We start from the raw sequence: 24,471 nt of genomic DNA, 5'->3' as shown, positions 1-24,471 counted from the left end.
TATTGCCCGAAGTAAAAACTTGTAAACTTTAAATAGAAGATTTTATTTGATTAGCTGAGGGTTTAAACAAACTTTGTGTGGCTTTGTATCTATACTTTGAAATGCACAAGTGAAGATATGTACCCACAACAGTCAAGTATATAGAATATGTAGAAGCACATTTGTGTGCAGAGCTGTAAAATTAGTTTCCAAGTTGTTTCCAGGTATTTAGACACGAGTGTACAACATATGTTGTTCATTTTTCATTTGTTTACTTAGCATAATACACAAATTACAAATATTACCTATTTACGAAAATATGTAATACAAAGACATACATTTGTAAGCCCTAAACCCTAAATTAAATACGTTTGAATATAGTGTTAATCAAGAGTAAATATTCATTTGTAAATGTCAACTAAAACATGCATGAGTACTTTGTGTTTATTGCAGGTAAATATGCATTGCACAAAGTATTAAACTCCACCACGTACATCTCTGTTCCCAGCAAAATCAACTAACCCAAATATGTATTGACTGATTTGCCTGGTAACACAGAATAAAGTTGCCTTTTAAATCTTTCCCACCTCTCTGGCCCCACTGTCTGAACAATACTGAGGGACATATGTATGCCACATGCACACTCTGCTGTTAGAATTTGCACATAGAATTTGTCCAGCACCTGTAACACCTGGATTTCCCCTACAGGTGACATAAAGTGTGAGGATTATCTTATCTTCTCCCGTTATTATCAGGCATTATTAAAAAACAGTAACATAGTCCTTTAAATGGGAGTGTCCGTTACGGAGGTAAATAAGAGTTTAGTGGGACAAAATTAGCAGTGGTCTGAAATGTCCCCTCATCGTTCCCAACATGGATTTATGCGTCCTCCCACGTTCGGACAGGACACATGACAGACCCTCCCCATAAAGGCAGTCACCACCGCGCATGCGCACATCTCTGGCAGGTTACACGAGTTTATTTGCAGCGATCTCGTTGGGGACGTGTAAACTTACCGGGCTTTGTGCCAGCACCACAATGTTCTCCGTGGCTTTTTTTATTTTTATTTTTTGGAGTTAAAATCTGAGTGAAAACCGGAGCGCCGAGGTTTATAAACTTGGTGGGGACACGTGAAATGCTGCTGCGTGGATTGTCGGTATTTCCAGGCGGCGACGGACAGACCAAGCCAGGCTAGTTCAGCTAACGTTAAGTAGCCCTTCGGCTAGGTTTCGGTAGCCTCACTGCTGGCTGAGCGTGGTGCAGTGTTGGCAGTGTTTGTCTCAGCTCTGCTCGCCTGTAATAGTAGCCGTTACCGTTTGCCAGATTTCATGCCAGACTGCAGTTTCCATGCACACATATGGCAGTGGAACAACTGAGCTAACGCTAATGTTAGCTACCGCTACTTTGGTGCGTTAGGCACCGCTGTAAGCATAGTAGAGCTAACAAAATTAATCAGCAGAGACTAATTTCGACACCCAGTCCGTGTATATTAACCATAATCCGATAAACCGGTGCTGAAATGCAGCGCTGATATATGTTTATCTGCTATTAAGGACCGTACGTCGCACTAGTCCACAGTCATATTGCAATGGCTGACATGGCAGCCAGCGGATACTCTGACCTCAGGGAGAAGCTGAAGTCCATGACTCCACACACAGACGAGTACAAAAATAAATACGTGGACAGGACAAGTAACGGCAGCGATAAAAGTCGAAAGCGCAAGTACAGGGAGTCCGATGACGATGAATACGAGCACAGCGATGACAGCTCGGATCTCCGGGAGCAGGAGGCCCACAGGGTGAGCAGCAGCATCCAGCAGAAGAGCATCTTCACGCCAGAGGAATGTGCCCTCATCGAGGAGAAGATCGACCAGGTGGTCGCAAAAGGAGAGGCTGGACTTTACCGTGAGCACACCGTGGACAGGGCGCCCCTCCGCAACAAGTACTTTTTTGGGGAGGGCTACACGTACGGAGCTCAGCTGGAGAAGCGTGGACCGGGCCAGGAGAGGCTGTACCGCAAAGGCGAGGTGGATGAGATCCCCAGCTGGGTGCATGAGCTGGTCATCAATCGTCTAGTGTCCAATGGGGTGATCCCAGAAGGGTTTGTCAACAGTGCAGTCATCAATGATTATCAACCAGGTGGCTGCATTGTGTCACATGTAGACCCCCTGCACATCTTTGCACGGCCCATCGTCTCAGTGTCCTTTTTCAGTGACAGTGCTCTCTGCTTCGGCTGCCGCTTCCAGTTCAAGCCCATCCGGGTCTCTGAGCCTGTGTTTGTCCTGCCCGTGAGGAGAGGCAGTGTCACAGTGCTCAGGTGATTATGGCTGAGTTTTGCTGTCATTGATTGAATTACTGTTTTTGTTTTTTGTATTTGCTCAGACCTGAAGTTGTCACCAAAAGCTTTCTCCCTCTGTCACAGTGGCTACGCTGCAGATGACATCACACATTGCATCCGACCCCAAGACATCAAAGAGCGGCGTGCAGTTATCATCCTCAGAAAGTGAGTCTACCCTACTTAAATTTAAGTTATAATGATCTTACATAGAATCTTGCACTAATACATGTATTTCTACTTGTGCTCCCTCCTCTGTTTGCCAGGACCAGACCTGATGCTCCCCGATTGGACACGTATAGCCCTTTTAGCTCTTTCCCTGCAAAGAGATCTGCGTCTCTTAAAGCGAAACGCTCTCATCGCAAAGCAGAACCTGATGCTGCTCACAGGTATAAACCCCTACATAGAGGTTACACCAGTGATTTATACAAGTCTTGTCAAAGCCAGTTTGTGTGAAACCTGACCACACTTGCATAGAACAATAAAAATAAATTGACTCAAACTGAAAGGGGCCTTCGAAGTCAGACCCAACAGGAAAACAGGCCAGAGCATAGCTAGTTTTGTAAAACGTACAAACTTACTGTAAAATGTAAACTAATATATTAGCCTTTTACGCTTCAAGGAAACAGAGACAGAACACCAACATTGCCAGAAACATCACAGTCAAGCAAAAATGGAGATGATGTGACTTCCGGCTTGTATCTCTGATACAATTCACAAGCATTTGTATGTAAGGGTCATGACACATCATAGGATAACAATTAGGTCTGCTAGAATCCACCTCCCAGTGGGTATCAGTTCAACCACCCAAATTCATTTGGTTAAGACTAGTCTGTCAAGGCAGCAAGGATGTCATCACGTGGGAATCTGAAACAAATGCAGAGTTGCTGGCCAGTAAAAACAAAAACAAAACAAAAAAAAAAACGCATATCCTGGTAGGTTACTAACAAGTGAGCTCTGTATTTTAGCGTGCAGAAAGAAGATAAAATGATGGCTGCCACATAGCACGCATTTCTAAGTAGACCCATTTTTGTATGCTGAAAGTTAAACAGTGTTTGTGTTCTATTTGAGCATGTGTTACAAAAACTTTAAAATAATGAACAGCGCAGAATATGATTTGCTATCTCTGTATCATTCACCTTCGACAGGCCAAGGGTTCTGGAGATGGATAAGGAAGAGAACAGACATCCTTCGCTTACCCGTCATCGTCGTCACATCAGCTCAGAAAACCACTGGAGACGTGAGCAGGGCTACAATAAACACAGCGAGGGTTCGGGACGCAAAGTCAAAATGAGACGACACTGAGTTCGTCTCAGTCGCTTGTGTACAAATGTATCTGTTCTTTTATGTATTTCAGTATTACCTCCTGATTAACTTTTCTTTAATCAGACGTTTTCTCGCTCCAGTTTTAGTCTGGCACATGGAGCATGGTCACAGTCTGGATTGGTTTGATTGTGTATTTGTTTTGGCAGATGACACTGCAAGTTACTTGCTGCAGGTATGCCCTGTTGTTAAACTTTTCAATTACCTTAAATCAAAAGATTTTTGTTTCTATGTTCAGAAATATTTCAATATGGCATGTTTTTTTTATTTTTTATTTTTTTTTTGGTGACTGATGTTCAGACCTCAAAAGCTAATAGGAGGACTTGTATAAAACCTGACCTGTAATCTAACTTGTTATATTGTACAATATGTTTGTATAGTCTTTGATTTGGGGGGAGCTTTTACGCACGAGAGATCTTTTTCTGTTTTTGTTTTTCTTTTTGGGCTTTTTTGCACCAAAATATCTCATCCCAGGTCTTTGCTGTTTGCGCACTTCGGCCTCTCTACCACAGTTCTTGCAGTTACTGGCAGATGTGCACTAAAGCTTTCTCTGCAGTTTGCTCCAGCTGTTGAGCTGTTGGTGGTGGTCACAACTCTACAGATCAACCAAACTAATGCTTTATGGATTGATGAAAAACTTGGACCTTTTTTTTTTTTTTTTTTTTTTTTTTAATCCGTTTCAGAAACATTGCTCTACCCTAACAGAGGCTATGTTTTTGCTTTTCTGTATTAAATCAAAATTTTCCTCATTCAAATGGGTCTGCCAGAACTAAATTGAGCAAAGCCAACCCGATCATGACTTATTTAAATACACTCTCTGGTAAGAAGATGCTCAATTTCTACATGTATTGTGCCTGAGGTTTGCTGAACAGGCACATGTGTTGCTTCATTTCAACTTGGTTTGGCAGAAGTACCCATTAGCTGACTTTTAGTCTGAAGTTACACATGAACAAAAATAACCTTGGTTCAAAAGGAGGAATTGCTTTCTAAAAACAGGATGACTGGTGATCATGGTTTTCGGACGTTCTGCTATGTTGTAAATTTGAACATGTTAGAAAAAGTTGAAAGTAGTAATTTGCAAGATTCTGACAAAATGAGACTTGTAAACACAGGTGGCACTTAAGGTGGTTTAATGGGTTTCAATTGTTACATCTTTCGACTAAAACGGTGCTGGCTGAATGAAATAAAACAGAAATTGTTTCAAAAGTTGATTTCCCCATCATTAAGACATATTTTGCATTTTGCCAAGCTGACTGTTTAGAGATTAGGCCAAGGAACAATACATTGGTGTGTTTCTTCTGTTTCAAAGGTCAATTAGCTGCCTGAACTCGTATAGCACTGATACCGAAAGCACTTTACTTCGCTTCTCGTTCTGTCATTCTTAGGTCAAAATAGGTAGTGCAGTTGTACTGGAGTGCATTAAAAGAAGAGGTGGTTCGAAAGTTTTGGCCACCCTATTTAAAATGAATGATGTGGCAAAAACATTACAACCACCTCTTATAATGCACTCCACAACCCACTTAATAATAAACACAGAATGACAGTTTCAACCTAAAAACTGAGAAATTATAATCTTGTAAAAGCAGAATTCGAGGCAGAGCCACTGTATTGGATTGCATTAAATTGCACAGGTGGTCCTAATGTTATGCCGGATAAATGTACACACTCACTTAGACACCATTGGGGGAGCTGCTATTCATCGACTAAAGCTCCAAGTAACAAATGAATAAACCCCCAATGCAATGCTATAATGCTGTACTTATTTTTAATGTCAATTCTTTATTATTATTATTGTTGTTAATATAGACTTTATTCCTCACATATTTTGTTTTACTGTTCCTCACCAGTTGCTGTGTGGCTAGAGGGACCATATCTATCCTAATGAGTACTAAGTATTTACTGGAATTTAAATGGAAACGTTTCTTGGTTGAAGTCCATCTGTAAGTCAACAAGAATCAACAACCACTGGAACCAGCTGAAGTAACAGAATGCTTCAGTCCAGACACCTCCACGTAGTTCAGGAGCGTCCGCTGGGGGCGCTGCTGCGACTCAACGTTGAGCGCCAACTGCAATTAAAAAGAAGAAGAAGAAGCAGCAGCTGGTTGTTAGCTAGTGGAGCTATATTTACCATTACATTACCCTATATGACAGTGACAGTGTCTGAGGATTTGTTTTTGTAAAAGTAGCGGAAGATCACTGTAGTGCGCGCTAATGGTTCGGGGTCAATTTGTAATATTTCTCTCCGCACTGTGTGGTGAGTATGTTTAACAGTAAGTTCTAAGCTGTCGCGGCTAATGTAGCTAGCCGATTTGCTGCCTAGCTAAGCTTCACTGACGGATATTAGCTTCCCTCAAACGTTCACCTCATTCCTGCTCCCCCTCATTCATGTAATGAGTAACATTAATGGGGCAGGTGTTCATGTGGGTTTGCCAGGTGATAATGTCCTGGTATGGTATCGTTATCTGTGGCGTTGCATTCTTAGGCTCCATTGGGTGCAATGGATATGAAGTGTCTGTCACTCTAAGGGTCAACAGTGAGCAGGTAAATAGTGAGGTACACAGGACCATCCAGAAGGATGAGGAGTTTTAAAAAATCCTTTATTTAACTTAACATTCATATAGTAGAAGCCAAAGTACTCCGTTAATGCTGGTTTTCCTAACGTAGGACTGCAACTGGCAATTATTTTACCTTTTAACAACATGACTGACCTATTTCTGTAGAGGTGTCTCTGTGCCGATACCAGCCCTGAAATACTAGTACTAAGTCTGGGGAAGGTGTTATCGGGACATCCCTAGATTTCTTTATATCTATGTATCAGGTGTTTGCTTTGCTTTCCAATATCTGTTTGACCAATGTTGGGTAACTTTTGTCACCACCGGGTGACATTCGCCTTTTCCCTGAGGGCAATGTACCTAAACATCAGCAATTAAACAGGTAAAAGTGACCTTTGCTCTGGTATGTGCTGCAACGTAATGAGGAAGGGGGTTATATATTTGACCAATGACAGTGTGGACCAGGTATGGGTTGAATCTAAAAAAAGATTATGTTTGCATTCTTGGGACACTGTACAACTGGCAAGGAGAGAGGACACGTACACAGTTGACACCTTTCTCAGGTGTCTGAAACTAAATAAAGCTTCATGCATTCAGCCCATAAAAATATATTTACTGTATGTAATGATCACTTTTTTCCAGCTCAGACCACATTACAAAGTGGTTTCCTGTTACATTTATTGTATGAATAATGTTTGTGAATGCAAACAATCAGCTGTTCTGCTATTAGGCCTTTTGTCACAAAAGGAAAGTCACAGGTCTAATTAATATCAATAATGATAGTTGAATTCTATTTGGCTAGTGAGAGACTACAATGGAAGAGAGACATTGTTAATACATTTTTCCTGCTGCTTTGGTAAAAGACCTAGTCACAAACCATTACTTTAAACAGCTTGTCTATTTCGAACAAATTATTTTTCATGGCAAAGACTGTGTGTACTGAAAGTATTTGCCTTTCTGATTTTCATGTGAGCTTCCCATTTTTAAAGTCTTAAAATATGACCACAGATTATCTGTGAGAGGCTGCAGTGTCGGTAGTTTCCAAGACAAAGCTTTTAACAAACATGGTGAAAATTTCTAAAATAACCAACAAACAATCTCACCTTGAAATTTGAATTGTTCTATTTGCCAGCAAGAGAGGCAGAATTTTAAATTGCACTCGCGTATGTGTCTGACAGAATAATTTAAAATCTCTTCGTTTTATTTATTTGCACATAAATGTAAAATTACTGTGAGTATTCATGTGACCCACATGCACTAATACTCACATGCTCAGTCACGCCTATGTTAAATAAAGTACAACAGAAAATATGTATATGTGAATGTAATGTGGAAACAAGAATTATTTATACAAATCATACAAACCATATGGTGACCTTCAGCTGTTTTGGCAAAGGAAAACAAAACACTCTTTGTAACTTAATATTACAACAGTTAAATATTACACAGACTCTATTTTACTGGTCGTTATAAAGCTGGTAGAAGATATTGTAAAATTGTACATTAAATCCTAACTATAGTTAAAAAAGGCCCCCTCCTGCAGAAAAAACAAATGGATTTTAATTTCTCCATGCAGTCGCAACTATGTTTAGGTAATGTTTCTAGATGCAGTTATTTTACGGAGATTCAGTAGTTGCTTAACTGAAAAGGATGTTATTTTCAGGCAGATAAAACATGTTTAGTCATCATGACAAACGCTTTGTGGCTCTGCCGACATACAGACCGATGACAAGTAAAGGAAGGAGCAAAGATAAGTGTTCGAGCAGGCACAGTTTCAAAGGTTATTGTTATAGATTTTCAGATTGATGTGAATGATTACTCATTTCTCAGTTGGTATTTCGATGATGGCTTTTGGAGAAATCTGTCTAATGTGTCTGCACAAACTATCCCCGTAGATGTTGGCTAAGGTTGAAATCTGGTGATTGACCAACTTATTAACATCATTTACACATTGGTCAACTTCTTCAGTGGCTCCTTACATCTAGTATGAAGGAATTTGTTCATCTTCTAAATTCATTTATGTAATGTTTTGCTTGGTCACCTCTCTTTACATATTTAGGTAGAACTATATGATGAAATGGTTTATTGTTCATTGCAAATTCCTGCCATGATTTACAGAGATTATTTTATTTTATCCCATGGTTATATCTTGTTATTTTTTGCCTTTCTCCTTTCCTAAGGCTAACCACAGAAAGGAAGCAATGAACTTCCAGGGTAGTCGGAGGCGAGGAGAGGATGGGATTGCCGTGGTGATTGACTTCCTGTTGTCTAATGCCCGGCTGGTTCTGGGAGTTGGAGGAGCTGCCATCTTAGGTATTGCTACTCTTGCAGTGAAACGGGTGAGTGGTTTTAAGTTGTTTATACCAGTGGGTCTTCCTAGATACTCTTATTTGTGAATATAGAAAATTGATCCGGGTTTGAAGATTTGAATTACTACAAAATGTATCACTGTGGAGCAAAAGCCATTGTACACTTTTCTTAGTTTTATTTGTCACGCTAAAATATTATTATGGTTGGGCCGTGCAATTTTAGTCGTGGGGTGGATGCGTGACTATTCGTCTGTGACGGCGAGTGTTTGTCTTTAGCTGATAGAGCGCACAGGCCGTGCAGCCAATGATGAAAAAGTGGAACAGAAGATGGCTGACAGCTGGGAGGAGTTGAGTTTGGTCTCTGCTTCACCCACACTGATCAGGAAGGGAATAGAAGGTGTGGTGATGAAACACGTTTCCAAGGCCGCCAAACAGCAGAAAGGTATTGACTACATCTCAGCAACTGAAAGTGTTCAGACACACAGTTATATCATACATATTAAATGCATAAGGTATATTGGGTATATCATAATTGAAGACCCCTTTTTTACAGCTGTTTTCATTTGTTTCTCTGTCAGCTGATCTGTGCCAACAACCTGAAATATCCTCTTCTGATGTGCAGTCAAAGCCTGAAACTAAGTCCAAAAAACTCCCGCTGTGTGTGCTCAGTTTGCAGGTACATTTTGACACTTTGCTTCTTAACTCTTGAAGGCATGGATCTTGCTTTCACTCTTAGCAACTGCTTTAAGAGCTCTGCACAGTGTTGGCTCATTCATTTATGCATGTGTAACATGTTTGGTAAAGTGTAGTGCTCGGGGGTTACGCATTGTTAAGCACCGGCACGCGGGACAGAGCCCCAGGAGCTGCATAAGCGTGTGCAGTGACTGTATGAAAGCAGTCAAATAAGCATGAAACAGCTTTTAGTTAATGGGCAGAACATCCATATAAGCAGAAAGGTCACGAATTGTTCTGCAGTAATGCCATGAAGTAATTCGTTAAGTAAATGTTAGTAGGACATTTGCAGATGCATGACTGGACTTAAAAAAGGAAACAGAGGAATAGGATTTGCCTTTAAAGAAAGCTTGACCCGATTATCTTTCATAAACAGTTGCATATGTTTATCTGTGCCAAAAGCACAGACAGGTAATGTTAGGGCCAACATCTAAAGTAGAATCCACTATTTTTCAGATGTACATTTTATCTGTTTTGCCTTGGGTACAGCTTTAATACTACATACAGTAGTTTAATACTACATGCTGCACATCAGGTGTTTAATTAATCATCATGATAATTAAAAAAAAAAAAAAGGATGCTGCCATTGTGACATTTGTTGACAAAAATTCAACTCTGAGTGGAAAAGCTCTCCACCTCTGTTTGGCGAAGCCAGAGCCAGAGCAGGAACCCTGCACCTGTCCATTTTGCAGATAAATAAATGATTATAGAAATGATTAACTAATTAGAATTTTTTTGGCGGTTAGGCTTTTAGGGATTCAATGGTTGCCTAGTAACAGTAAAAATTAAAGAAGCAGTAGATGGCTAAAAAAAAACATTCTGTCTGATTAAGGCCATTTAGCATTTAAAAAAAAAGGCAGTGCAATGCACCTCACATTTTCTGATCTTAAAGTGTGTCCTGTCTGATTAGGCCCTAATTTAGCTCATCACTGCAGTTCTTTCCACTGCAGCCCTTTACACGAACCAGGACAAAGTCCTGGTAAAACCTGGGGCAAAGCGCAGGACACAACACTAAGCTTGCCTCCCTGCAGAGCTGGTGCTAATCAGCCCTGCAATCCTTAGATGCAACTTTCAATTATCTGGAAAAATGAAATACCCCTTGGTGGCTTAAGGGTCAGACATAAGTAACTCAGAGCTGTACGTGTTATTGAAAATTACTGCTACAACTTTTTAAATATATCTGTAACAGCAACAGCAGCCACTTACCAGGCAAAAAAAAAGTCATTCCGTCACTGCTCTCAAGTCTTCTTAGAGACACAAAAGACTGAATATTGTGGCAATGTAAAAACTTTTAACAATTTTTGCTCACTTCATGTTCAGAGTTGCTCTGTTGGCAACAGTTTTTGTGCCTCTCGGAATGATGCATATACATGGATGTAGTACAGTACCTGTCTGCCTGTTTCACATTTTGTGTCCATCCAAACTGTATAAACTGTGTAGGAGCGTCTGCAGCAGTTCTATCACACAAGAGCAGCTCTAGCACCACAGGAGGTCCAGAGGGCTCAGTCTCTGGCTCTGGACATCTGCAGTGAGATCCAGGCCTTTCTGCACATTCGTCACCCTGACATGCCACTTGGGGAAATGAGCCTCGGAGGTTCTCTGCTGGATGACCTGCAGGTACAGAAACACACACACTAACACACTCAAAAATGGAGTGTGTTTCTGGCTGCTCAACACTCTTTTATTGCTCAGTGATGGTCAGATCTATGATTTGTCTGTGTGTCCAGGTGGTCAGTGCAGACCATGCATGTCTGCTGGTGCCACTGCAGCTAGAAGATTCTCTGTGGCGTCTCATCCCGGGGGAGGAAACACTGCTCACACACCCACTGCACTGGATGGTCAGACGAATCAATCTGGAATACTTTCCTAGAGGACGGAGTTACTGGGACAGGTAATCACAAAAAGTTGTCTGTGAGCTCTTTATCCTCTCTCAACTTCATGATTGAGCAGCAACAAGTGTAATGTTTGACACTACCCATCAAAGCCTTTTACTCCACATCAGCCTTTGCGCATTGGATTAAAACAATAGTAAAATATTTAATATTTACACGAGGCAGCAGGGCAAGTGAACCTAGTCCCCTCTATCTTTTAGGTACCTGGTGGGGGGTTACCTGTCTGCAGAAGCTGTTGTGAACATGTTTAGTAAAGCTGTCATGGAAACAATCAACTGGCCGTCAATCAGCAGCACTTTGGACTGTCTCGTCAGACCTGTACTGGGAGGACCAGACCTGAGACTGGAGATTCGGTTTGTGCCTGCTTTCTGTCCATCATTTCATTGCTGCTTTCAGTGTGGGACATAAGCTACAAGTGGGTTTTCATAATATAACTAGCATTTCTGAGCGCAGTAATTAGTTCACTCCTACATCTATATTTTAAATGTATTTTGAAAATCAACTATATTTATGTTTGCCTGTGATTAATAACGTTCCTAATGTATAAATATAGTTGGCTGACTAAGGTGATTAAAACTTACATAATGATTGTAATATTTTTTTTTTTTTTCATATTTGTTTCTTTTTAACTTGATGTGTCTAATGAATGATGTTTTATAATCCTTTAGGCCTGGAAATGAAAGGGGAAGTCCAGGGAGCAGTGATCAGCCCCTGTTTATCACCATGTTGCCTCTGCTGAGGGAGTGTGACGTGGTCCTGACCGCCGAGCCTGAGCTCACCTCTCCCTGGGTCAATGCTTGGCACCTGTCACTCTACCCCTGGGAGACTCAGCGTCTGGCTCAGCTCGACGCCGCTGATGACGGATCCCGCAGACACATACTTAAAATCCTGAAGGGGGTATGCAGATTGAACCCCGCCCTGCGACCACTTCAAGCTGCAGTGCTGGCCAATCTCATCCTTCACCTCAGCGACAGTGAGGGCGACTGGTCTGAGACGAGCCTGGATGTGAGGTTCCAGCAGTGTATCACAGAGCTGATTGGCTACCTCGAACAAGGGGCTTTACACAGTTACTTCAAACCAGCTGTCAATCTGCTAAGCGGCTTGTCAGAGGACCAGGTGGACCAGATGGGCTTCATGCTCTACTGTGCTGTGACAGAGCCTGAAATACTGTTCATATAACTCCCTGCACACAGATCAGAGGATTAATCTCATCTTATCATCCGTGGTGTTTGGTTCTAGGCAGAGATGATACTTCCCACTGCCTACTGTCCTCATTTATCTCCTCTGTCCTGCTTTGTTGCGAGGGAACAGGGTACGATTGTATTTAAAAATGGCAGGGACCATGGATTGATGTCTGTCCTGGAGGAGGAGATGCTACAAGGAAGCTGGAGGTAGTGAAAATGACAATCATACTAAAGAAAATACTTACTGTAAGCTTTCCAGTGGAAGGAGCTGAGGAAGTATTAATCGGGATGTTTAAAGTGGTGTTTCAGGACGTGGCAGATCATAACTCCCCACACTCACAGCAGCCAAGCGCTTTGTGTGATCATTATTTTACACAAGGAGTCTGTGTTTCTGCTAAAGTGTTCTTTAATTGTGTGTGTGTTCTGTGTATTTGTCACTTCCCTACATCTCCTTTAATATATTCTTACTATGCAGAAAAATAATTACGCTGAAAACCACCAGGTTTCACTGCACTTTCCTGAGTTGGACATATTTAACTCGGCCTGTCTATTTTATTATACTGGGAGGGTGAAGTGTGCAAATATTATTTGTCTTATTTAGTGTTCAGTCCGTTGCCAATCGTATTTGGGTGAACTAACCCTTTAAATCACTGTCAAAGTTGCCTAATTATTTTATGCAGTCGTTTTTAAATACAGTACAAATTTTCGGAGCGTTTCTTCAATTGCGTTTACTTACTGGAAGTAAGAGACATAATTTTTTTTTTCCTTTGAACAGTGAAACTGGAAATAAAAAAATAAAAAGCACTTGTTTACATTCGTGCTTTGTTGCCTTTAAAGTGATCTTACTGCAGCTGCATTATTTAACAACCCCGAGGGTTGTTACATTAGAAAGTCTTTCAAATGTTGGCAGCTATTAAGGAAATGTTGAAACGGTAAATTCACATCATGTGATTTTTCAGCTGATTACTACTATCAGCTGATGGTGTAAACAAGAGCAATAAATGGGCGCTAACGTGTGACGTCAACGTTTAAAATTCCTAAACAAACATTGTGTCCATGTATAAGGACACAAAGACTCTTATTGTCATCTCACCATTTACAATTACACTGCTACAGTACAGTGCTTCATATGATGGCAAGAAATATACATTTCTTAAGGATTAATGTGAAAAAAGTGTTGTCATTTTAAACTTGGTTGAAATTAATTTTTTTATTTATTTAAAATCTAGTTTGATAAAAAATAGTATATTTCAAGAAGAGCAACACAAAATTAAAAAGTGTATTATACATATTGAACAGGATATATAAAAAATATATGCTGTAAAGAGTAAACGGCGTATTAATTGCTATAATCCTAAAACTTAATAAAACCGAGAGAAGCTCTGTTGCTAAATTAAATTAGCAGAACACTAAACCAGAAATGTTTTGCATTAAAAAATTATGTATTTCCACTCTCGTGCACTTAAAAATCCTCTATCCGTTCCTGCGGCACCATAATTAAACAGTTAGTACTTTAGCATCTACTTTGGTACTAATAATGTATAAGAAGTATTTTTCCTTTAGTGGAATTTTAACTTTTTAATAGAATGTTTTTACATTGTGGTATCGCTGCTTTTTTTTAAGTAAAATGTCAAAATCTTTCACCACTTGTACAGGAGTTTATTTTTCTTATGTGAACACTCTGAATTTCAGTGTAATGAATATGCAGATTCACAATTTCCTGTTTTACGCGCGATGAAATATGTTACTAACGGTGTTATCATCCTATGAACACAAATTATTCCCATGAGTAAACAAGGTATCTATAAGTTTCCCGTCATGCAAAGCCAATGCTTAAAACTATCACAGGTGTATTTCCCAAGTTCATTAAGCCTATTTGGAACACGGGGCTTATTTTTGTGACATCTGACCTACAGCAGCTGTATTTCAAAAGTACATTTTGTAGTTTACACAAAAAAAATTACACCTTTCACTTGTGTAGCCAGTAGTTTTTACATAAATTAATAAAAGCCACATTTACTATGGTGCAGTGGAGATCATGTAATCCATGAGTATCATAAGTGGGAAATACTCAAGTATAAATAGTTTCACTCCAGTAAATATGCAAATTCCATCGAAAATAATAGAAACTGACAGTGTAACGTTAATGCAGTAGCACAAACTGCAGTATCCATGCGCATTTAGGCGCAGGGCGGTTTACTTGATTAAAGACTAACTGCAGCGGATGTTGTTTCAAAGTCTATTTTATTTTGGAGGAAGTGAGCGGGGGGGTTGGTACAATCGGTGACACGGAGATCGTGTTTTTAGGGAATCGGCCGTGCTAGATACGACAGAGGGGAATCCCGGGACGATCGTTGGCCGACCGTGTGACTGCCGCCGCCCGCGCGGAACTTTCGCTTGTCCCTGAACTTTGTCGGACGTTCGTCGTTGGGGGCGCCGCTCGATTACGCGGCGCTTGTTGTTGTGAACAGGGGAGCGTCACTCCAAAGATGTCCGTCCGTGTCCGCCGCTGATGACTGCGCTGAACAGGGCAACAACTTTTTCGAACCCTCCGGTTGTTGTTGTTTTTGTTGTTGTTGTTGTAGCGTGAACAGCTGACTCACCGACTGAAGGCCGGCGGCACCGGGACGATCCTCAAGCTCGGCCGCGCCGCTGAGCACCTATGTCTCCGCTGAGACCCCCCATGGTTTTCTCAAGATGATCGGGTCACCGGACCTGCTGGCCTTTACCAGCGCTGAGGGGTTTGGGGAGGGAGAAGAGCTCCAAGAGCCACAGGGTCCTGGTTTACCTGAGGGGCTCTCGGTCCCCCTTTTCCCACTCTCCCACCCCTGGACCACTTCGGCCCGGTTCAACAGAGACTTCATCCTGGTCGCTGAATTCTCAGAGCAGGTGTGTATTTTTTCAATCTGGATACACATTGCTGTACTTTTTCTCAAGGGTGGAAGAAGTATTAGTTAGGTAACAGTATCACAATGCAAGTACTTCATTCATCAGTTAGTGAAGTGAAAGTACTACTATGACTAATGACCATAAAAGCTCAACTCATGAATACATCAGCAACTGTACAGCACTAGTACATCAGTATGTGGTAAAGTGACAAAAAACAACTAAATACGTAAAAAACACACTATAAACTGCATCAAATACTGAAAACACAATACAGAAAATACAACAGAACTGCAGGAAACACACTAAATGCACCAAATATGGAAAACACCAGCAAGTACAGAAATGCTTTCCAAATACTTAAAATGCAACAAAAATACAGAAAACCACAACCCAATCCTGAAAACATAAATAGAATAAACGCACAAGTTACAAAAAAATGCAGAAGTATTTTCCAAAAACGGACTTGGTGGTTTTCAGTGAGACGACATATAATATGACATTATTTTATTCTTTTTATAGACGTGTGAGCAGCGTTGTACTGTTGCCCATAGAGTTTACTTATACTTTATATAGATTGGTAGTTTATTCAGGAAGTGTGTTTAGGACTTTGCGTGTTCTTCCCGTGCCTGCCTGGGTTTTCCCCAGGTGTTTTCGGATTCCTCCCACAATCCACAGACGCTCAGTTAACATTGGTCGAGTGGTGACTCTTAATTTGCCGGCAGGCGTGAATGCTTGTCTCTTTGCTTGTTGCCCTGTGAAAGACTTTATTAAAACATCCAAAAGTGGGAGTTCAAGGTTCATAGACACCAGTGTCGTGCTGATGTAGAAGTTTGTTCTCATTTTTCAGTCCGAATTTTGGATAATTTGACTGAATAGGCCGTGTGAGTGGTTTAGGGGAAACATTTCTCATAGGTGGAATCACTCGGGGCTCTGAATCAAGAGAAGGAGCCCCAAATAAAAATGTCATGTTAATGGTGTCACAACTGAGTTTCACTCCTCTTATTGAGGAAGTACTGATAAGATTAAGATGTCTTTTGCAAGAGAGACAAAATGACACGAGTTTGGCTTCACAAGATGAAGAGTCAGGCAGATCAGACAATTTTCTGTATATGCTATGTGCTGCACAACACGGTTCGGAGCTTGGGAATATTTGAAGCATCGATCGGGTGTAAAGATATAAGGACATATCTAAGTTGTTGACACATTGTAAAGGCTTCGTGAAAGATAACAGGTCTGTCGGTGGCTTCCAGATGTTACTGATTCAATTCAATGAGAGCTGCAATGGTGATAATAGATGACTGATGGGAAATTGTTGCATTATTGCATCCCAGCCACACCACAAACAACATTTTGGAGTGTAAAAAGAAAAGGAACCAAAACTGAAAACAAAGACTGAGAACAAACTGACTGAGTGCTTCATAGTATTTATGTTTAGTTTGAGTCTCATACATTGTGTATATTGGTTCTTGAAATACATAAAAAAGAACACATTTTTTTTATATTCGTTGATGAATCTGTTGAATATATTTTTCGGATTCATTGCTCGATTTCAGACTTTAAAAATGAGCCAACTATGACAAAAATTCCCAAACATATTTATTTTCTGTAACCTGTATGATAGCTGCCTATAAGATGTACCCCCTCCCCCTCCCCCCTTTGTAGTTTTTACATTGCAATTTCTATCAACATTACATCATGATCGATATCATGTCAACGTGAAAGCTATCACTAAAAATAGGCGACTACATGAATAATCAGCCCTTTTAAAGAAACTCACCAAACTCATCCCCCGTGCGGCCGGTCCAGCTTGAAAAGTCACACAGTTAGTTAAATGAAGATCATCTGATTGCGGGTAATGTGTTTAACCTTATTTGTAGAGTTGGTTTGGATGTTCTCTATTCTTCATGCTGTAGTTTTTCCAGCATACATGGGTATTTATACTACAAACCTCTAGACACATGTACGTGTAAAAAAGCTAAATTTAAACGGGCCAGGAATAAATGTTGTAAACTAAAGAGAAATCAGAAAGTCAGTGAAATCAGTAATCTAGGTCACCGTTATCTCGACACTGCTGTTCAGTGGCAATTGCACTTGAAGATGTTTTAAAGATGTTTCACCTCCCATCTCAAAGGCTTCATCACTTCCGACCAACTGGCACAGAGAGGCAGGCACATAAAGCCCGCGGAGTGGTTTGATGGTCACCTGGGGGTTGTTGTCCCACCCTGCTCTCATGTTGGAGTCACATGAGTTAGAGTAGAAACAACTGTTCAACCACCTCGGGAGGGATGAAGAACTCCATTGTAAGTGTCTGGTAAGGTCACAAGGAGACATAAGACATAAGCAGAGCTGTGTGGTATGCACGACCACTTCATGAACACATGGCTCAACACAGGAGAGCCCGTCCCCCTAGACACGATTCAACAGTCCATCTGCAATCTTAAAGCCAAAGGTCACTCCTCTGAAAACCACAATGTCCACATTCTGAAATGGGAAGACTATTATTTTGAAGGAGGCGTCTAGGAAGTGATTTATGTAAGACTCGAATTGCACGGTCTCGACAGAGAAGGTGAACTACGACGCCACTAGTCAAACACTTATAATGCAGTTCTTTCTTCCCTCCTGAAGCGGTGACCATAACAACACCCATGAACGTGTGGCAGTCAAAGTGTCCACAACGTTTATGTGCCTGTCTTGTCTGAGCCAGTTGCTCATAAACGGTGAAGCCTTTTTGTTCAACACTGCCTCTCATTCATCAATGCATCAGTAAATTGTTCCATCTCTAAAATGTCATTATTTAGACAGCAGTACATCTTTCAGACCTTTGCTATGTTTCTAGGTGGGTCCAAAGCCTGTGCTGACGATACCAGATGACCCTCGAGTTATCGGCTCCTTTGACCTCAACCACTTCTCTGTTCGCATCATGTCCGTGGACTATCAGGCCTCCGGCCCTGGCCAGTCCCCTGCTTCATCCCCTGGCCCCCGTCTTAACTTCAGCGAGGACTCCAAAGTGATTCTGGGGGATTCGGCGGATGACGCTTTTGCGTACGTTCACCACCTGACCCTGTATGACCTGGAGGCTCGGGGCATGGTTCGTCCGTTCTGCATGGCCTACGTGTGTTCGGACCAGGCGAAGCTGGTGGAGAACTTCTGTGAACTGTCAACATGCTTCTCGCAGGCATCTGAGAGCCTCAAGACTGGGAACAGACAGGCGTTTTCAATGGAGCTGCAGAGAAAACTACAAGAACTCGAGTAAGATGGAGAAGTTCTCAGGAATCTATCGTTTCATGTTCACCTGGAAGTAATCAAAGTGTAAATAAAGAAAAATAAGTCTATTTATGTGCTAGTTTTAGGTCAAATCCAGCAAAACTCTAAAGCTTTAATTTAGTTTGATCTATTGAAGCACCGTCTGATTGACCTTCACATCAGTGGCATCAGAGCACATTCACTTGTAGCCATTGTTCATATGTTGTAAAAAAAAAATGAATCTGCCTCAACTTTTCAGGTCAATATTGTTTGCAAGCAGGATAGTTTGAAACGTGGCATCAGAGCAGAGTAAGAGGGTCAGAAATCAGATTGTTATTGTAAGCCAAGTGGGACTGTCCCAGCATCAAATCGTGGCTGGACTCGATCACTTTTTATCAAAAGCATGATCGGGCAGACCAAAAGCGACCACACATCATGATCCCTACATCATGATTTGTTCACAGATAGGAAAGAAACGTCATCTCAAATACAGAATTGACAAAATGAAGAACCAAACTGAGGCGGTGACTATATTTGTAATCAACAAGTTATTCTGACGGTGGGCTGTCAGCCACCGTTGGGTCATTGCCGGAACAATTTGAAACGTGTTACACGTGTCTTCGATTGGTAGCTATAGACTGTCTGCGGTGACCGAGTGGTGAGTAAATGGTAAGAAAACACTGTTTCTGGTTTGTATGTTGGATTTGCTTTGCCTTCCCGTCACACGGGTGTGAGAGCTGATTTTTTTTTTTTTTTTTTTAACATTGGCTTGGTGTTTCGGGGTGTTGAAGTTACTGTTATACTTTCAGTCTCCTCACTAAATTTAACCCGTCTCCTCACTTTCAGGTATAAACGGATGAATTTGCTGCAGGAGACAGCAAATGGCTTCACAGAAGCTGGAGACAACGCTGTTGAGCTGGAAGCTGTGGAGCTTGCGATCCTCAATCACAGAGACCTCCTCTGCCAGGTCACATCTTACCCAAACAGGAAGCTCAAACAGCCCGACTTCCTGCCCTACGACCTCGCTGAGTCCCTGAATGATCCAACTGCATTGGTGCCTCCTGAGCCTTTTCCCACCACTTCCACCTCCTCCTCCTGCAGGTCACAACACAGTCTCAAGACGCTGCAGGAGCTTTGCAACACCTACTTCCTGTCTTTAATGAAGGAGCAGCTTGCAGACACAGAACATCGCCTGCGGGGTGACAGAAGTGTACTGCAAACTGCTCTTGTCACACGTCAGCTGTCCAGGAGGCTCAGGCTTACCAACTTCCTGTTTGAGGTTTGCAGCCCAGAAGATGAACAGGAGGAGGAGAGCACTGAGGTACAGAGGGCGACAGTGGGTAAGCGGGTTGTCGAGGGGTTTCAGTCGGAACCAATGAGCCTCGACTCATTCTGCTCCTGCGTGGAAGAGATCCCCATCAAACTGGAGGCTGGAGAAGTGACCAGGACAATGACCCCTGACCCCAGTGTTGCCATGGAGACAACAGGAAGCATAAGCAGCAGTGACAGCATCGAGGTGCTCGGGACTGAGAAGTCTTATCGAACGCAGCATGTCGTTGCTGGATCAGAAAGCAGAGGTACGTCAACGGAAAGACAGACGGTTATTCGGTTGCATCATTTATCAACACCAAACATTTCCGAAACATTTAGCTTCTCAAACTTGACGGCTTTCGTGTTCTGTCATTGGACTGTTGATCAGTTAAAATTTGAAACAAACATTGGAAACTTGTGTATTCTTAAAGCCTCCTAGCAACATCTACCACTCAGTTAAACATCCCCAGAGGATGCAGTCTGCTGAATTTGGCTGTGATTTGTCTGATGTGTGGTTCCTGACAGCTTACTTAAGGTTCCTAGAGGATTGGGTCTAAGGACTGGTGTTTCTTCCGTGATGTAGCTCCTCTACATCTACTTGATGCATTGGTGCAAAAAATGGAACCTGTATTGTTTTATTCATGATGTATTGTGAGGCTTTTGGTGTTTCTTGTTGCACTTCAGTAGTTTATCTCCTGAATTTTCATCTGACTAACTGATTGACTGAAAAAAAACGAATGCAGCTGCAGTAATATGCCTTTGAGCTGCTTCTGTTACAGCTGGACCCGCTGACCGTTTACTCTCTTTAACCAGAAACAGCGGCTGGGATGACGGACGCGCCTTTCAGGCAAGCAGCGGCAGATGCAGGCGTCAGGCGCATGCGAGTGTACACCAGACGGGCCAACAGCGAGGACAGCATCGAGGTGCTTAGCACCACTGAGTCCATCTGTCCCGAAGACCTCACCGCCATCACAGAAGAAGACGCCGAGCACCAAAGTCTGATTAGCAACTTCAACAATAGGGAAGAGACACTAGCTGAGTGTGATTCTGGGCTCAAAGAGACCACAGGGAATGGAACAATTTTAGCAAATGAAAATATTCAGGAAGATGTAGGTTTTGCTGACAAAGAAGAGTCCTTTCAACTAACATCATGTAGAGGTGGCATCATGATCAAGGACGTAACCCAACGCGACACAGACGAGAGCCCTCAGATAATCTCCAAACAAGGTAACACATCTGCTACATTATTTATTTCCAAACATGATTAATGAATGTATGAAAACACTGTACATCCACATTTACATATAACCATTGTTTTAGTAAAGTTCTTAATCTGAACTTCCAAAAAAAGTGTGATTCTGCTCTTCTCTAAAGGGGACTGTGTTTGAGTGTTGAATACACGAATGAGTTTGTTTTGGTTCTTTTGCCAAAGGTAGAAACCTTTCTATCCTCTGAGCTTCAGGGTTAAGTGGCTACATTTCTGCGCTTTGACTGTGTGCAAACCTTTGTGAAAACCATCCAATCAAAGGAGCATTTTAGGCCTAAATAACGACCATACAGTGGAGCATTTTGAAAAACATGTCATTAGCACATGTTTTGTTGATGTGCGTCATGCAAAGAATTTAATTTTGAGCAAACAAACATGTTTGTGCTCATGATTACACAACAAGCTCATTGCAAAATAATAGGCTCACTTCAACCTCACTTATGTTTTATACTGTTGCTGCTCTGTGCACTCGCATGCCGTCGTCCTTTTGTGTTCAAAAGGTCCTGCTGCATGCTCAGTATTAGGGCACAAATCCAATCAGTCGACGAGATGCTTTGCTCCAATAACAGGAATTTGTGCTCCAGTTCATGGTGTATGTAGATCTTTCAGCATCGCTACAAAAGGTTTGGCCAAAGTGGTGGAAAGGTTGCTGCAACCAACTGCTAAACATTGGATCCTTGAGGAGCAATGCAGATTCCCTTACACATTTCCTGGAATTGTAATGCTCATCCAGCCACAGTGGGATTTGTGGGCTTGGAAAAAAGATTCCAACTTGTTAATACAGCTTTATAAACTACCATTTAAAAAAAAAAATACTTAGACATTCAGGTATTTTGAAAAAATGAATAAATACAAAAGGAAGGGCAAAAATTGTAATGACCATTTCAATTTAAATTCCTAAAAAAGAAAAGTCTGATTTATTTCAGAATAAAAAGCTTGAAGAAGAGTTAATCATCTTGTGACCTCCCGGATTTAGTGAGAAAAGTTTCAGCGTCCCATTGACAAAGTTTAACCAAACTGTTTTTACTACACAGGTTTAGTGGAGTCGATGCAAACGGGTTCTGAGGTCCATCAAAGTGTGCAGTTAGTGCCGGGGCTGCATGTGGACTTTGCTCCACCTGTTGCACAGGCGAAAGTTGACCGTTGCCCTCCACCCCGCAGTCCTCTCAGGCTGCTGAGCATCGATGAAGCGTCCGACTGCACCAGCTTCGCCGGCTCCTCAGATCCACCCTCTCCTACCCAAAATACCCACAGCAGCAGCCATTTACATAAGAGGAGGAGAAGAAAGGCTGGCCTCAGAGCCCTCAGGTTCCTCAAACAGAACTCATTCTCCCAGCATGCTGTGTTTTGTCTTCTGAGCGGCCGGACACTAGTCATCATTGGAGGAGACGAGAGTTCGGTAAGAAAGATGGTGGAGGCCTTGAGTCTCTTTCTGCCTGCCCCTGGTTCCGATGGACATGCTGTGATGCCGTTTCTGACCACACCACTTCAACTGACCGACTTACTCACCTGGAGACTGATTGGAATACACAGGTGGGTCTTCAGACGTTCTTAGTGGGCTGAATTATCTATTTTTTTAATCTTTAATCCATTTTTAATCAAATCAAGACTGTTCAGTACTGTTTCTGCCATTTGGATTTAAGTTACTCCTACAACAAAATGCACGGTAGCTTCAGGTTTTCAGACAGTTTGAGTCTTTACACTTTGCGTTTTGAATAGATTGCATTCCTTCCATCTGTGTTTCTACTTAAAAGAACAATTATATTATAATTTAGTGACGTATAATATTGAAACAACATATTCTGTACTGTGCAAATCAGTAAGTAGTTTGAAGGTTCTGCATGAGCAGCGTTAAATTTAGATTTTAGCACTCAACCAGGCGCAGCCTAAAAATGTTCTTCTTTTTGACCAGATCATCATCCAGCTCTTCCTCCAGTATCATTCACTCTCCGACTCGCTACAGCCGGTACTTGGCCCTGCTGGACCTGGACCAGAAGACTCTGCGCTCTCCCTCATACTCCGGGTCGCTCCTCAGCCGACTGGCTGACCCTCACACCAGCATTGGCCGAGGCCTGACCTACCTGCTGCACCTGGAGAGCTGCTTGAGTGCATTAGCAAACCTGGCTCTACTGTACACATTTACTCCTGCTTTACACCATCCAAACACTGGTGCGTGGAATAACACAGAGCAAGAGAAATATCTGTTTAGACAGGGATACTGCACCAGTGAAAATGATTTAAGAGTGATGAATTACTTGTCTGACCTCATCAAACAGAACCACGCAGGGCGCGGTCCACCAGTTTTACAATTCTCTTATAGCTCAGTGCATCTCCATAGAAATACATATGATACATAAAGTGTGAAAGACACCGAATAAAATTATTATAACTATATTAAAGTTAAATTCTCTTTAAGATAACCAATAACTTTGTGAATCAGTTATCTGCAACTGTGAACAAGTGAAAAAAAGAGTCAGAATTGTTGACTCCTCAATTGTTTCGGAGTAAACACAGGAACATAAACAGCAAATCTATGCTCTGACTAGTGATCAGATGCATACGAGCAAATAAAACAAGCTATGAAGCGGGTTATGTAGTCGTCTGGACTGAGAGGAGCACACGGACTGTTTTCAGCGTAGACGTGCTGTTTGCATCAGTGATTTGTTCTCAGTCCCTTTGGTCATGCACGTCTGCATTACCCTGCATTATCACTGCTGTTAGCTTCCTTAGCTGAAGTGCTAGACTGTTGTTTTTTTATAATGCTGGCTCATCAGTGAATGTGAATTTTTACTAGTTGCTGTATTTACGTGGTACAACTTAAATATAAAAAAAAAATAAAATCTGTAGCTCCCACTGTACTGTGAAAGCATCGTGGTGTTGAGGCTTGTAGATTGTGGATTTTAGTATTGTCATTACACTGTCTCAAAAGAATGTCTTGCTCTCTAATGGGTTCTTTTAAAATTGTTCTTTCAGGACCCTAGCTTTTAAATTCACAACACCAGCCTTACCTCTTTTTCAGGTTGCTAAACTTAACTAACGTGGGTTCTCAAAATATTTTTTTAGAAAAAAAAAAAAAAAAAAAGCTACAGCGATGACGGAGTCTAATCGTAGCACTAGCTAAACACCCACATGCTTTAAGTAAGGATCTGGACCAGGACCAGTCTGTTCTAGGAAACACTTAGATTCAGAACCGCAGCCGATTGAAGGACAGAACCTCCTTCTGTTAAACACAGTACTTTTATATTTGTTAATGTTGCAAATATGAGCCTATGTTAGTGTGTATATTTACTCTGAAAATAAAGTTATATTTTACACTGAGATTCTAAATTACGCAATTTAAACAAAATAAAACTTGGCCAAACTGGTCAGTAAACATGTCTGTTCTTCATTTATTTACATATGAACAATTTTGATAAAGTAAACAAAAGTTCAAAAGTTAAAATAAAAGAGTCTTAT

The 24,471-nt window shown here is 41.5% G+C and overlaps 3 protein-coding genes across 4 annotated transcripts; all 3 read left to right on the top strand.

Moving 5' to 3' along the window:
- The first annotated feature begins 913 nt into the window (after nt 1-913).
- On the top strand, nt 914-4,332 carry alkbh5 (alkB homolog 5, RNA demethylase). Its single transcript, XM_067496850.1, has 4 exons — nt 914-2,295; nt 2,401-2,481; nt 2,580-2,702; nt 3,462-4,332. Exons 1-4 carry the CDS (start codon nt 1,568-1,570, stop codon nt 3,616-3,618), a joined length of 1,089 nt encoding a protein of 362 aa, XP_067352951.1. The 5' UTR covers nt 914-1,567; the 3' UTR covers nt 3,619-4,332.
- A 1,366-nt stretch (nt 4,333-5,698) lies between these two features.
- mief2 (mitochondrial elongation factor 2) lies at nt 5,699-13,109 on the top strand. Its single transcript, XM_067496849.1, has 8 exons — nt 5,699-5,890; nt 8,369-8,527; nt 8,774-8,939; nt 9,076-9,173; nt 10,670-10,846; nt 10,957-11,120; nt 11,322-11,474; nt 11,790-13,109. The coding sequence occupies exons 2-8, from the start codon at nt 8,390-8,392 to the stop codon at nt 12,298-12,300; spliced, it is 1,407 nt and encodes a 468-aa protein (XP_067352950.1). The 5' UTR covers nt 5,699-5,890; nt 8,369-8,389; the 3' UTR covers nt 12,301-13,109.
- Nucleotides 13,110-13,265: 156 nt separating this feature from the next.
- smcr8b (Smith-Magenis syndrome chromosome region, candidate 8b) lies at nt 13,266-24,346 on the top strand. 2 transcript variants are annotated; one of them, XM_067496845.1, is made up of 7 exons: nt 15,059-15,194; nt 17,326-17,494; nt 18,031-18,443; nt 19,284-20,014; nt 20,562-20,975; nt 22,050-22,548; nt 22,928-24,346. In XM_067496845.1, the coding sequence occupies exons 2-7, from the start codon at nt 17,480-17,482 to the stop codon at nt 23,370-23,372; spliced, it is 2,517 nt and encodes an 838-aa protein (XP_067352946.1). In that variant the 5' UTR covers nt 15,059-15,194; nt 17,326-17,479; the 3' UTR covers nt 23,373-24,346. The 2 variants fall into 2 exon arrangements, with proteins under 2 accessions (XP_067352945.1, XP_067352946.1); XM_067496844.1 differs by lacking the exon at nt 17,326-17,494 and having other exon boundaries at nt 13,266-15,194.
- Nucleotides 24,347-24,471: the final 125 nt, after the last annotated feature.

Source organism: Channa argus, chromosome 3 (assembly GCF_033026475.1).
Source record: "Channa argus isolate prfri chromosome 3, Channa argus male v1.0, whole genome shotgun sequence".
Classification (NCBI taxonomy): domain Eukaryota; kingdom Metazoa; phylum Chordata; class Actinopteri; order Anabantiformes; family Channidae; genus Channa; species Channa argus.
Note: the sequence above shows the minus strand (reverse complement) of the source record. Positions and strands in the feature narration are given on the sequence as shown.

Excerpts from the sequence above, each read along its gene's own strand:
- alkbh5 (XM_067496850.1), top strand. The coding sequence starts at position 1,568 with ATGGCTGACATGGCAGCCAGCGGATACTCTGACCTCAGGGAGAAGCTG. Across the intron at positions 2,296-2,400 it reads GGCAGTGTCACAGTGCTCAG|TGGCTACGCTGCAGATGACA; the intron begins GTGATTATGGCT and ends CCTCTGTCACAG. Across the intron at positions 2,482-2,579 it reads GCAGTTATCATCCTCAGAAA|GACCAGACCTGATGCTCCCC; the intron begins GTGAGTCTACCC and ends TCTGTTTGCCAG.
- mief2 (XM_067496849.1), top strand. The coding sequence starts at position 8,390 with ATGAACTTCCAGGGTAGTCGGAGGCGAGGAGAGGATGGGATTGCCGTG. Across the intron at positions 9,174-10,669 it reads TGTGTGTGCTCAGTTTGCAG|GAGCGTCTGCAGCAGTTCTA; the intron begins GTACATTTTGAC and ends TAAACTGTGTAG. Across the intron at positions 10,847-10,956 it reads CTCTGCTGGATGACCTGCAG|GTGGTCAGTGCAGACCATGC; the intron begins GTACAGAAACAC and ends CTGTGTGTCCAG.
- smcr8b (XM_067496844.1), top strand. The coding sequence starts at position 15,003 with ATGATCGGGTCACCGGACCTGCTGGCCTTTACCAGCGCTGAGGGGTTT. Across the intron at positions 18,444-19,283 it reads AGAAAACTACAAGAACTCGA|GTATAAACGGATGAATTTGC; the intron begins GTAAGATGGAGA and ends CCTCACTTTCAG. Across the intron at positions 22,549-22,927 it reads AGACTGATTGGAATACACAG|ATCATCATCCAGCTCTTCCT; the intron begins GTGGGTCTTCAG and ends CTTTTTGACCAG.